Genomic DNA, 13,122 nt, shown 5'->3' with positions numbered 1-13,122 from the left:
CACAACTGTTATATTTCCAACATCAGAACAGTGAAATAACAAGATGGCGATGATATTGAGGCTGTAAGAAAAAAGTCATTTAACAATTATAATTTGACGAGTAAGGTACTACATTATCCTATCATAGATGGTGAAAGTGAAACTCAGTGATTAATTAGCCTGCCCAAGGTTTCACAACTACTGAGTGACAGAGTTATGATTCAGTCACTTACATAACTAAATCAGAATCGTTCTTCTTTCTATTTTATTAGTGGATTTCAAAAAACTCTAAGGACTTCCTTTGTTCCTCAGAGGCAAAGCCACATTTCAAGATAAGAAATTCAGAACTTCTGCTCCTCTGTCTATACAAGGCTTCACTTGGAAGAGCAATGGTTTTATTTGTTTTGGAAATAGACGAAAACAACACAAATGGGAAAAAAGGCCATTTATTAAGACTTTGCTCTGTAGTAGTATGGTTGACCACCATCACTTGACATTGGTGGAAGATGAGAGAGTTGAAGAAAGTAAGAGTGAAACCCAGGCCTAGAATTCAGCAACTGGTTTGATGGTGGTACCATTTGATGTGAAAACAATAGCTTTAAGGCACAGACATAGCAAATTATCAAATTAACAAAATAAAAGTGAAACCTACGCATTATATTACTCTAACTCTGGATATGTCTAGGTGCTATCAGGATGCCCAAGTGGGTTTAGAATTACTGTTCTATTTATTTCGATCATTTTATTTTTATTTTTTGTTAATATTGAGATGATTATTAACATTGCCATGATTACTCTGCCACAATTTCAAAGTCTAGGAGTGCCACAGAGAATGGAGGTGGAGAACTACACAGCGAAGACTGAGTTCTTTCTCTTGGGATTTAGTGACCATCCAGAACTTCAGAGTGTTCTTTTTGCTGTGTTTTTCTTCATCTACTCTGTTACCCTCATGTGGAACCTTGGGATGATTTTATTAATCACAATCAGTTCCTACTTGCACGTCCCTATGTACTTTTTCCTCTGCATATTGTCCTTCATAGATGCATGTTCCTCCTCCGTCATTGCTCCCAAATTACTTGTGGACTTGCTTTCTGATAAGAAGACCACTTCTTACAATGGCTGTGCCGCACAGTTTTATTTTTGCTGCTCTTTCATTGACATGGAGTCTTTCCTCTTGGCTGCCATGGCTTATGACCACTACATAACAATCTGCTTTATACTGTTATTATGTCCAAGAGGATTTGCTGCCAGCTTGCAATTGGAGCATTTTTAGGGGGCACCATGAGCTCAATTATTCACACCACTAACACCTTCCATCTGTCTTTCTGCTCCAAAGAAATTAACCATTTCTTTTGTGATATCTCCCCACTCTTATCTCTGTCCTGCACTGACACTTACATACATGACATTGTTCTGGTGGTCTTTGCTAGTTTGGTGGAGACCATCTGCCTTCTAATGGTTCTTCTCTCTTATGTCTGCATCATAGCAGCTATTCTTAAAACAGGTTCTGCTGAGGGAAGAAGAAAGGGGTTCTCCACTTGTGCTTCCCACCTGACCGTGGTCACTATTTACCATGGTACCCTGATCTTCATTCATTTATTTGCGGCCTAGCACTGGTCATTCACTGGAAATGGACAAAGTGACCTCTGTGTTCTATACATTGATTATACCTATGCTGAACCCCCTAATTTACAGTCTAAGGAACAAAGATGTCAAAAATGCCTTTAGGAAATTGATTAGCCAACAATTGCTTTCTTAAAGTATGAAACGAAGCTTGACAACTTTACAACCTTTCTGTTCCTTGGCATTTGGTTCTAACTGATGAAAAAAACGAGTTTAATGTGAATGCTCCCCAATTCTGTGAGTAATGAGGTCTCAACCACAGATTAGGGTCAGAATCTAATGTTTGGACCAGGCCTGCTCACATCATCTGTATTATGTTTAATTCTTCATCATTTTAAAGTTGAAATTTTTATAACACACCTTCATTGTTGGTAGAAGTGTAAATTATTGTTGTCTATAGAGGATAACTTCTAACATTTTCTATGAGGATAATTTTTCTAACACATGAAAATTAAATATCTGTGCGCCATTTAAACTAGAGATTCTCTTCTAGGAATTTAATCTATAAAAATTCACTACTTTCAAAAGTATTTGTTACATCACAGTTTGCAGCAGCAAATTATTTCAAACAATCTAAACGTTTATTAATAGGGAACTGATTAAAAAATAAAGTTGATTTTTTAAATATTTATTCCATAAGTAGATTTACCGTGCACATAATGTTCTATATTTCAGATTCTTACTCCTTCTCTCTCCCTAGCCTAAATTTTACCACAATTACTCCCAATATTGACTAGACCATTGATATATCACAACTGTCTTTTTGTGAAAGGAAATAAATACAATTCACTGAGACTCATTTTCCATTAATTGTTTCCATGTGAACACATGCACACTGTACCTTAGCTGTTCAAACTCTACTCACTCTAAAAACCCTTCCTTAAATATCAACTCCTATGTGATTTTTTTCCTGACAGCTGATTCAATTATAGACAACATCTCAAATTATAAACCTCACTAGAATCTCTTGTGCTTCTTTTAAGACTCTCAGCATTTTCTGTCTAATCATGCAGTTAGTTGTGTCTGTTCTATTCCTTTACTATGCTTGCTATTTAACTATTATTCTTGATTTGATTCCTTGCCTCTTTATCATACTATCTTCCCCAGTGTAGATACTGAGTAAATTTTTATGAAATAAACATGAGTATGTTTACTATGGTTTGTGTATAATTTAGATTATATGCCAGTAATAGACAGGAACTATATTTTTCTCTTTTAGTATTTTTGGATCATCTCCAAAGGGGTACTATATATATACATGACTATTACAAGATATCTTCAATTATAGTGACTTTTTCAAAAACAATTTTCAGGGGCCAGCCTCATTGCATAGTAGTTAAGTTTGGCATGCTGTGCTTCCGGGGCCTGAGTTCATGGATTTGGATGCCGGGCACAAACCTACACCACTCATCAGCCAAGCTGTGTTGGCGACCCACACACAAAATAGAGGAAGATTGGCACAGATGTTAGCCTAGGGCCTTCCTCAAACAAAAAGAGGAAGATTGGCACAGATGTTAGCCTAGGGCCTTCCTCAAACAAAAAGAGGAAGATTGGCAATGGATGTTAGCCCAGAGTGAATCTTCCTCAACAACAACAACAAAAAACAATTTGCAAATATCAACTATATAAAAGTATAGCTCTTAGGATATTTTCTCAAGAATATATTCAGTCTGAAATCTCTTTATTTAGGCAAACAACTAAAATTTCAGAGGGAGGCTATCCTCTGAGAGGCAGAGATGGGAACTGAAACCAACAAATGGTGAAATGATAGTTTGGTCAGCTTCTAGGACATGACCCATAGAGAGGGTATGGCTGGAAAGTCTGAAGTTAAAGTCCTAACACAAAAAGGTGAGTTTGAGTAGTGAGAAAAAGAATGAACTAGAGATTAAAACCCTCTGGCAATAATAAGATATGCTGGGTTCTAACTCTAGGCCACAGTTCCATTTACCACAGTGGAACCAACTTGACCAGAAGAGTTTTGTCCATCCAGATCAGTGGTGAACTAAGGCTCTGGTGAGTGTGAGTTTTCAATAGGGAAGAACAGAATGGCAGCTTGAGGGTGATGAGAACCAAATACTTCTTCCTAAGTACTGAGCAGAAAATATTCTCTGAAGTAAACGGGATCATCACAATAGGAGGGCATTTGTTCCTTTGCAGCTAAGTGTACCATTTCAGCCATGGCCCTTGAGATAGGACCATACAGAATAACATAAAATGAATAACTCTGGGGTTGACTTTATAAGCTCATTTCATGGCAATGTGGGGTCCTAACCTTAGATCAGAACAGCATCTGGTCTGGAAGTTGGAATGGTGTGGCCAACATGGGTAACTGTGAAGAAACATGCTCAATTGTAACCAAGAGTGAAGGCATGGTCAGGAAAAAGAAATCCTAAAGTAAATTGGCTGAGAGCTCCAAACATGACTAGAGGCTAGGATCTGCACCTGGACTCTGACAGATCAGGTGAGCAGGCTCTAAAGTGGACAAAGATGGATCCTGGAGACTTCAGTTCATGACATGATGCCATGAATGATTCCTTCTTTTCTTTTAGCATCAGAGATTTTGTCCCTGATAGGGAATTAGTTGGCTATGGTCCCAGAGCTAACAGGTAAATGATATTATATAGATTTGAACTCAGGACTGTCTCACTTCAAAGTCTGGCTCCTACTGTAGACTCTTTCCCATCTTTATCATTTTCCTAAAATGAATAAAAAACAAAAACAAAACACTCTGCTTTCCTAACCATCTGTAAAGGCTATTAAGTCAAAGTTTTTAAGGGAAAAGGTAAAGGAAAAGAAGAATATATTTTCCTTACACATTTATGTGAAAGATGGCCAATGAGGTTAATTTTACATAAAATATGCTTAATTTTTATAGATATGAATATATTTAATGTATTTTTAATAAAGTACATTGAGTTGGAAAGAGGTTTGGACAGTGATTGATAGGTCCTGGTGTGTGACATATTCTATGAAAAACAAATAAATCATTTAAGGTTATAAAAGAAAATGTTTATGAGAAAACGAAATATTTTTGTCTAAAACTGTTCAATTTGTAATATAAGACAAATTACTTGCTAAAAATTGCATGTTCTAACATGTGTTTTTATTCCTATTATGTTTTGACTGCATAACACTCAGCACATTTTATACTCTAAAGAGATATATAAATTAGGGAAGATGACCTGAATGAAAAACCTGTATAACCCATTGATCTTTCCTCCCAGGAACCGGAAAGAGTGTTCCCATGTTCCTTTCATGACGACAACCTAAAATAAGGTGAATACTCTTGAGAAGCTAAAATTGTGTTATGTTTTTCACAACTGGATTAATTACCACTTGATTACAGCGTGAACAACATATTCAATTAACTTAATGAAGATTTTGGAATAGATTGCAGGATTACCAAGCATCCAACCACTCAGCAACGACCACTATTAAAATTTTGTTTGCAATATGATTTCAGTTTATTTCACAGATACACAGAAAGCCAATATAAATCATTACAAATGGAACTCTAAAAAAATACTTTTCATTCTTTTTCCTGGGAACATATATTTATGTCAATAACTCTTCCTTAACAACTTAAATATAATCAATTGGGCACTTTAAGTTTTCTTTTTTTATTTTAACTAGTATAATGCTATGAACACATAGGAGAAATGGAATGCTCTTCTCCAGTTCCCTTTGAGAAAGAAGGTCCAGATACATTACCACTAACTTCCATTCAAGCAGTTTCTGTAAAGTTGTCAATGGCACCAAATCTGTTCTCCTGAGTGAGGGCAAGAAGGGAAATCCACAGGCTGAAGTGAAGACTGTGGGGTGCAATACAAATCCAGAGCTGCTGATCCTGGGGATGTCTGTTGATGTAATTGAGGAAGAATGTTGCAGAGTACTCTGAGAAGATTTTTAAATTGAAGAATCTCTGTCCCAGATTCTTATTTCAGCCAAGGGCAAAAGATAACAAGTGCAGACGGATATAATCTAAAATGAACGTACTTGAATAAAATTAAAGAAAGTAGTTCTTTTCTTGGTAAATTTTAAAAAGTTCATTTTTCCATCAGTTTTTCAGGCTACTCCCATTCATTCATTCAATAAATATTTTTAAATGACATCTTAGAGCTGAGCATTGTAAATAGCAAAGCAGAAAAATGGTTAACAAGACAGCCAAGGGCCATGCCGTTATGGAACTTTTAGTCGAGGGAAGGAGATTTCTTTTTTATTCTTATTTATTCATTTACTAATTATAGATTTCTGAGTGTTATGATGATACACTTACAGAGCGACACTAGTGCATCGGAAGGAGGCACCCAAACCTAATTTAACCCACTAACGTTCCCTTCTGTCTCAACAAGTTTATTAAACTCATTGTTTAAAGACAAATTGGAATGTTGATGAGGGTAAGTTGACTAGAAATGGGGACATAGTTTCTACGCCCATTTTATATCACAGAGGCATACCCATGAACAAAGAAGAGAGGTATAAAACTATGCTTTTTGCAAAATCAAAGTGAACCTATTAGTACTCATCCTTGGTTTGGAGAGAAGAGTAAGATAAGTCATGACTTCTTTCTACATTCAATTTAAGCACAAAGGTAAGTAACAGGAAATATCCAGAAGATTGTACTGGTGAGACTACAGAAATCCATGTCAAAGTCCTTGGACTTTAGGTCTCAAAACCTTTAAATAAATACTTTTATGTGAACACCTGAAATCGCCCAGAACATAATTTAGTGTTAATTACTTTTTCAGAGCACCATTCACATCCTTATTCCTTAAGCTATAGATCAGTGGGTTTAACAGAGACAAAAACTGTGTAGAAAACGGAGGCCATTTTGTCTGTGCCCATGGAGTAACTTGAGCTAGGTCTCAAATACATCAACAGAAGTGTGCCATAAAATATAGCCACAGTGGCTAAGCGGGAGGTGTGTGTAGTGAAGGCTTTCCTTGGCTGAGTTGATTCTAAGATGGTAGTTATGATGTAGCTGTAGAATTATGCTCTACCTATTTGTGAATTTTCCTATTTTCTTCTTCTATGTGTTTTCTAGTTTCCTATCATTGTGTGCTTGGTATGATTTTAAACTTCTGTGGCATTTCTGAATGGAAGCTCTGTTGGCTATCAGAGCTGGGATTTTTGGGGGCATGTTCCTCAAGTAGCAGCCACAAAAGCTGAGGTGCAGATGCACGTACAAGCTCCTTCCAGGGATATACTTGCGACTTGGAGGGGGCAAGAGTGAGAAAGTGGCAGAGGTGTCCACATGTTTTTCTGGGCTCCAGAGAGGATCTCAGTCAGCCACAAGACGCATGCTAAATTAGCAGCCTGTCCCTCAGGCAGCAGCTTTTAATGTATGCATATAGAATCCATTCAGGGAAAGACTTAGAGATAGGCTTTTCTGCCCTCTATCTGTGCTCTGAACTCTGGTGTGATAGCTGCAACTATTTATGGCTTCTCTTAATAACTACTTTTTTATTTGCTACACTCTTGTGGGCCTTGTGGAAACAAGCCCCATTGGCTCTCAGGGCTAGAGGATTTGGAGATCTGCCCCTCTGTTGAGAGTCTTAGATGTTGGGACTCTAGTTGTGGGGTCCAAACCCTTTACCTCTGAGGGAGAAACTGAGAGTCAGAGGTTTCCTTCCAATTGTATGCCCCTGTGCTGCAGGTTGGATTTATTACAACAATTTATCTTAGTTTTGCCTAGCCAATTCAGTATGGATATTTTTTCATTCTTCTGATGTGTAGGAGTCACTTGCTAGTTTCTCGATTTCCTTCAGAGGAAATTGTACCATGTGTAGCTGTTCATTTGGTGTGTCCACAGGGAAAGGGCAGTTCAGGAGCTTCCTATTTCACCATCATTAAAGACTTCCCTTTAATCCCCCAAATGCTTTATTTGGACAATAATATTTTCCATCAGTCACTGGGGACATGTGAGAAGGATGTGATGTAGAGAGACTAAGAAGGGGGAGAGGATGATGAAAATTGAAGTAGACAGGCTAGAAAACATCAAAAGCTTTGGATGTGGTATTCCCTATTTATGTAGAACATCAGGATAAAAGAGTCATTATAGGATATCTGCCCAAGCATCTATTTCAGTCATGTATCTCCTAAAAATAGTCCCTATAATGTATTATTCAACCTAACAAATTCAGGGAGAGGAAGCCCACACTTAATTCAGTCAATTCTAAGTTTGGAATTTCAGTTTTGAGCTTAAAATTCTCTTGTCTTTAATTCAAACCCTCTCATTCTGATAAAACTGTTAATATGCAGATAAAATCAGTCTTCAGATTCTACAATATATATTTGCCATAAGGAAGGGAGGTAAGTTAATTAGATGACATATTTACATCCTCTAAATTAGCGGCCATCAACGGAAATCCCATTTTTCTTAGACAATAAATTTCAAACAATGTTTTCTACCATGCTGCTACTCATAAGTAACAATTCCAGAAGAGTATGTATTAATTGAGGAAATATAGTTCAGCTGAAAATCCTTAAAGCCTTTTGTCAAAAAAAAAAAAAAAGAAAGAAACAGTGTCCATAGGATGTTTTCCATCATAATACTATGTGATAGGTCACAATGTCCCTTAGAAAATCAGAGAATCTTTTTGGGCTTTACTTCCATTTTGAAATGTTTTCCCACAAAGGCATTTTACAATGGCAGCTAAAAAAATCCAAGACATTCAGTGGCCGTTGATTTCTATAGTTGTAATGGATAATAAAGACTGACCTTGAGTCTTCCAAGGTCTGTCAAATATATGACCATATCCGTGTTGTCTCAACATGCGGATTCAGTGCTTTAACCATCAGAAGCCATAACAGAGACAGATGAAATAGATAAATATCAAAAACACACATAGACAAATGCTCTTTACTTCAAGTGTAATTAACATATATGTCTTTACAGATCTATTACTTTAGTATCCACAATCACTTTATGTACTTTCCTAAAAGTTATAAAATATATATATATATATTCAAGCTGCATACCACAACTTAGTTAATTTTATGTTACTGACAACTAATAAAAGCAGTCAAAAATGTTATGCACAGTTTTACTTTATTGGATACATGTTTGTTTTGCCTTTTGATGTCCCAAACACTATGCAGGAGCTTTAGATAACAGGGATGGAATCCTCAGTCCTTGAGCAAAGATTGTTCACAATTTCATATTAGAGGCATTAATCTAATAAACAGGGTGATATTAAAAGAATGCTTAAAGGAGATAGTTGTCTGTGAACTGAAAAAAGGCATTTAACTAGAGCTGAGAAAGGTGAGGAATGGAAGAGAAGCTTCCTGGAGGAAGTGATGGAGGAGCTGATAGTAAATAATTACAGCACAAGTGCTGGCCCCATGGCCGAGTGGTTAAGTCCGCACACTCTGCTTCGGTGGCCCAGAGTTCAGATCCTGGGCACGGACATGGCACTGTTCAGTAGGCCATGTTGAGGCAGTGTCCCACATGCCACAACTAGAAGGAACCATAACTAAAATACACAACTATGTACTGAGGGAATATGGGGAGAAAATAAAAGCAGGGGGAAAAAAAGAAGATTGGCAACAGATTTTAGTTCAGGTGCCAATCTTTACAAAAATAAAATAAATAAAATAATTACAGCACAATGATGTAATTTACCAAGGCACTTTACATGGCTCTTTATAACCTATCCTTGGGATTCTTTAATGCTAAAATGTTACCAAACTGGCCACCTCAAGACTTCTGTAACTGTCAGACCCTCTTCCTAGAATCCTTTCTGTTCCCCAAACTGCACTTTTTTTTTTTTGAGATCTAAGACTATTCAAATATTCATCTCCATCCAGGGAAGCTTTTCTTCTACTGACTAGATTTTGATATTTTTTCTAGATTTTTAACCTCCAGTTTTTTACTTTATGAAAGTTTTGAGCCTTAATATGAATTATTTGAGTCTTTAGTTAATTAAAGTTTATTTATTTTTCTAGACTATAGGATTCATTTGTATAGAAACTACTGGATTCATCATGAACTCCAAAGCATCTAGATGCGCAAAGAGAACATACTGATATTTAATACATAAATACAGATACTCATTTATTTAAATGTGAGAAAATTACGTCTCTCTTGCATCATATTATATAATTTTATGAAAACAACAATCATTAAATGCATGTGAGTGTGTGTGTGTACACATAATATACGTACTTAAAACAATCTTTTATTTTTCAATTTTTCTAGGGCCTCTTTCACATCCTTGTTCCGTAGGCTATAAATCAGAGGATTTAACATGGGAATCACAAGGGTGTAAAACAATGAGGTTATTTTGTCTTGATCTAAGGAGTATAAAGAACTCGGTCTAAAATATGTAAAGAGCATAGTTCCCTGGAAAATTGCTACAGCAGTTAAGTGGGAGGAGCAGGTGGAGAAAGCTTTGAACCTCCCTTCAGCTGAGTGGATCTTCAAGACTGATATGATAATATAACAATAAGAGACAAGAACCCCTGAAATGGTGCTCAGTTCAATGAAGCCAAAAACAGTGAATAATACCAACAAATTGACTTGTGTATCAGTGCAGGAAAGGAGGAAAAGTGGTGGTAAATCACAGAAGAAATGATTAATCTCATTTGACCCACAGAAACATAAACGGAACGTTAATGTGGTGTGTATCAAAGCATCTGCCATTCCCACGAGATAAACCCCGGCCATGAGCAGAGAGCACACTCTATTGGACATGTTGACTGCATAGAGCAATGGGTTTCTAATGGCCTTGTATCTATCAAAGGCCATCACGGCCAATAATAGACACTCAGAATCTGCAAAGGTACACGAGATGAAGAATTGCAGAGCACAGCCAAGGAAGGGGATTGATTTGTTCTTGGCAAATATGTCCACCAACATCTTGGGACCAATTGCTGTGGAATAGCAGAGGTCACAGAATGAGAGGTGGCTGAGGAAAAAGTACATCGGTGTGTGCAGTTGGGAATCCATTCTAATTAAAATGATCATTCCAAGATTTCCCAAAAGATTAATGAGATAAACAACTAGAAACATAGTAAACAGGATCACTTTCATCCCAGCGTTATTGGAAATTCCCAAGAAAATGAATCCATTCAAGGAGGAGCAATTTTCGCCAACCATCCCTCTTTGTTCTTACCTAAATTTATGAAGAAATAATCCAAAAAATGATAGATACATTTTAACTTTTCTGGACATCCACATATATCTGAAAGGCAGAATACAGTTTCTTTCTATAATTGTTTTCTAATACTCAAAAAATTATCCAGTCATGTACCCAGTCTTTAAAGAAGGATTGCTATATATTTGATAATGGTAAAAAATAAATAGAGACAGATATTGGAAAATTTTTATCTGAGTTACATATCATTCATGATCTATGTGATTTTGTATAAGATTTATTTCTCCAGGCTTTAACTTTCTTATCTATGGCAGTAGATTTAGATGAATTAATATCACAATTCTGCATTCAATATAATATGGAAGAGACAACAATGTTAGTGGGACCAGGTTATGAGATGTAGGACTGAGCATTTTCTAAGCCTGAAAATAGTCAAATGGAAGCAAAAAATGATTACCATTGTTATGTTCCTCAAAAAATATGATTGGCTTAAAAGACTTGATGTTAATTCTAGAAACAATGAATACCATTACCTAATAATAATGAAATGATTACTTTACTGTTCCTGCTCTGTTACCTTTAGTTTTTGGTGAGACATGAAATAAGCATTAAACCTTTCCTCTAGAAATCTGTTATTACTCTGTCGCAATACTCATTCCCTGTTTGTGGGAGTTGTCTGGTGCCAACAGATGACCCTCTTGACCAAAGAAAAGTGCTAAAAAGAAGTGAGAATGATAGAATGTAACACATGCATTTGCATCTCTTTGGTTTTTCTATAGATGCTTAAATTTTAAAAATGTAAACAGGATGAGGGACAATAAACGTTCCTGAGACATATAGGCTTCTCTTCTTTATGGATGTGTATATTTATGTGTATGTCATGTGTTTGCATGTATATATGTCTTTGTTGATATATGAGAATAGGAATGTTGCTGATTTATTTTTTCTTAGAGTTAAGTAAATATAGCATGTGGTTCACATGGAGGTGAGTATGCATGTTGCTATTTGTAAGGTGCTATCTAAATTATTTCTGAAATAAAAAAACTTAAATTCATGTACATACTTCCCCAGTGATAAACAGTTCTCCTGTGACCCTGGATTAAAATAAAATCATTAAAATGTTATTTTGTGGGTCCTAATAATTTCAGTCAGTTCAGTTCTGAGAAAAAATATAATTTTTTGATGATAGGCTGCTCAGTTTATTGAACTGTGTAAGCAGATGTAAAGTCAATCATTTACAAATTTCTCTTTTTTCAAAAATATCCCCACTATTTCTTAAATTTGGAGACTCAGGAACCTACCTGAGAGGAGCAGTGCTTTCTGTACTCGCTACATGTAGCTGAAAAGTAGGCAGATGGCATTTTATTTTACCAGGTAGCATTTGGGACTTAAATCTCTGAAGCTTCCACCCTCAGGCTTCAGTGTATGCTAACATGGGATTAATTATATTCCTTGTTCTGTATTTTCCCCTGTGAGTACAGCAACAACTTTAGCACAAACGAAGCTTATTTCTTCACTATTGTCAACACGTTCATCTGACAGTAATAGAAGTGAAAATTACTTTTTTGTTGAGCTTGACATTGACACTGAATCTATACTCTCTGTCTCCAGTCAAAGCAGCAATTCAATAAAATACAAAATGATCCTCTACTTAGTAATTTCCATCGCCTTTCTATTTTTCATTTTGTTTCTCTCATTTTTGAAGCATTATCTTTCACCACCTCATTTAGGAATATTGCTATTCTTTGATGCTACTATTTTTATTGAGACATAATTTTATATACTATAAAATTTACCCTTTCTATGTATGCACTCCTTTAGTTTTTGTATTTTCACAAAATTGTGCAGCCATCACCACTATCTAATTCCAAAACATTTTTCCTCATCTTAGTAAGTAACTCATACTCATTACCATGCAACTCCCCTTCTTGCCTCCCCACTACTCCTGGCAACCACCAATCTGCTTCCTGACTATAGGAGATTGTCTATACTGGGTAACTCATATCTTGGCATTATATATTATATGGGGTGTTTTATTCTCATTAGTGGTCTTCTTTTACTTAGCATAGTGTTTTTAAGGTTCATCCATGTTTTAGCAGTTTCTGAATTTCTTTTTATATGGCTGAATTATATTTCAATTTTTGAATGTGGCACATTATCTATTCATCAGTTAATGGCCATTTAGGTCTTCTCTACTTTTTAGTTGGTATTAATAATGATGATTAAACATTCCTGTCAATGGAAACTATAAAGGTCACTTTCTTCAACAAGCATTGTCTCATTCCAATCCCCAAAATGCATCTCATCCATCCACACTTTGTTGATTTTATGACTCTATCACATTCTCTACATTTAGTAGACTATTTTTTTAATTATGTTTATTTTATTCATATAAAAATCTCTATTACATTTAAGAGTTTAT

General features: G+C 35.9%; 1 protein-coding gene across 1 annotated transcript; it reads right to left on the bottom strand.

The window, feature by feature from the left end:
- Nucleotides 1–9,741: 9,741 nt before the first annotated feature.
- On the bottom strand, nucleotides 9,742–10,702 carry LOC139040426 (olfactory receptor 5W2-like). The gene has a single exon (XM_070487195.1). It carries the CDS (start codon nucleotides 10,700–10,702, stop codon nucleotides 9,770–9,772), a length of 933 nt encoding a protein of 310 aa, XP_070343296.1. The 3' UTR covers nucleotides 9,742–9,769.
- Nucleotides 10,703–13,122: the final 2,420 nt, after the last annotated feature.

The sequence above is a fragment of the Equus asinus genome, chromosome 17, assembly GCF_041296235.1.
Source record: "Equus asinus isolate D_3611 breed Donkey chromosome 17, EquAss-T2T_v2, whole genome shotgun sequence".
In the NCBI taxonomy this organism is placed as follows: Eukaryota; Metazoa; Chordata; class Mammalia; order Perissodactyla; family Equidae; genus Equus; species Equus asinus.
This window is presented reverse-complemented; position numbering and strand designations above follow the sequence as displayed.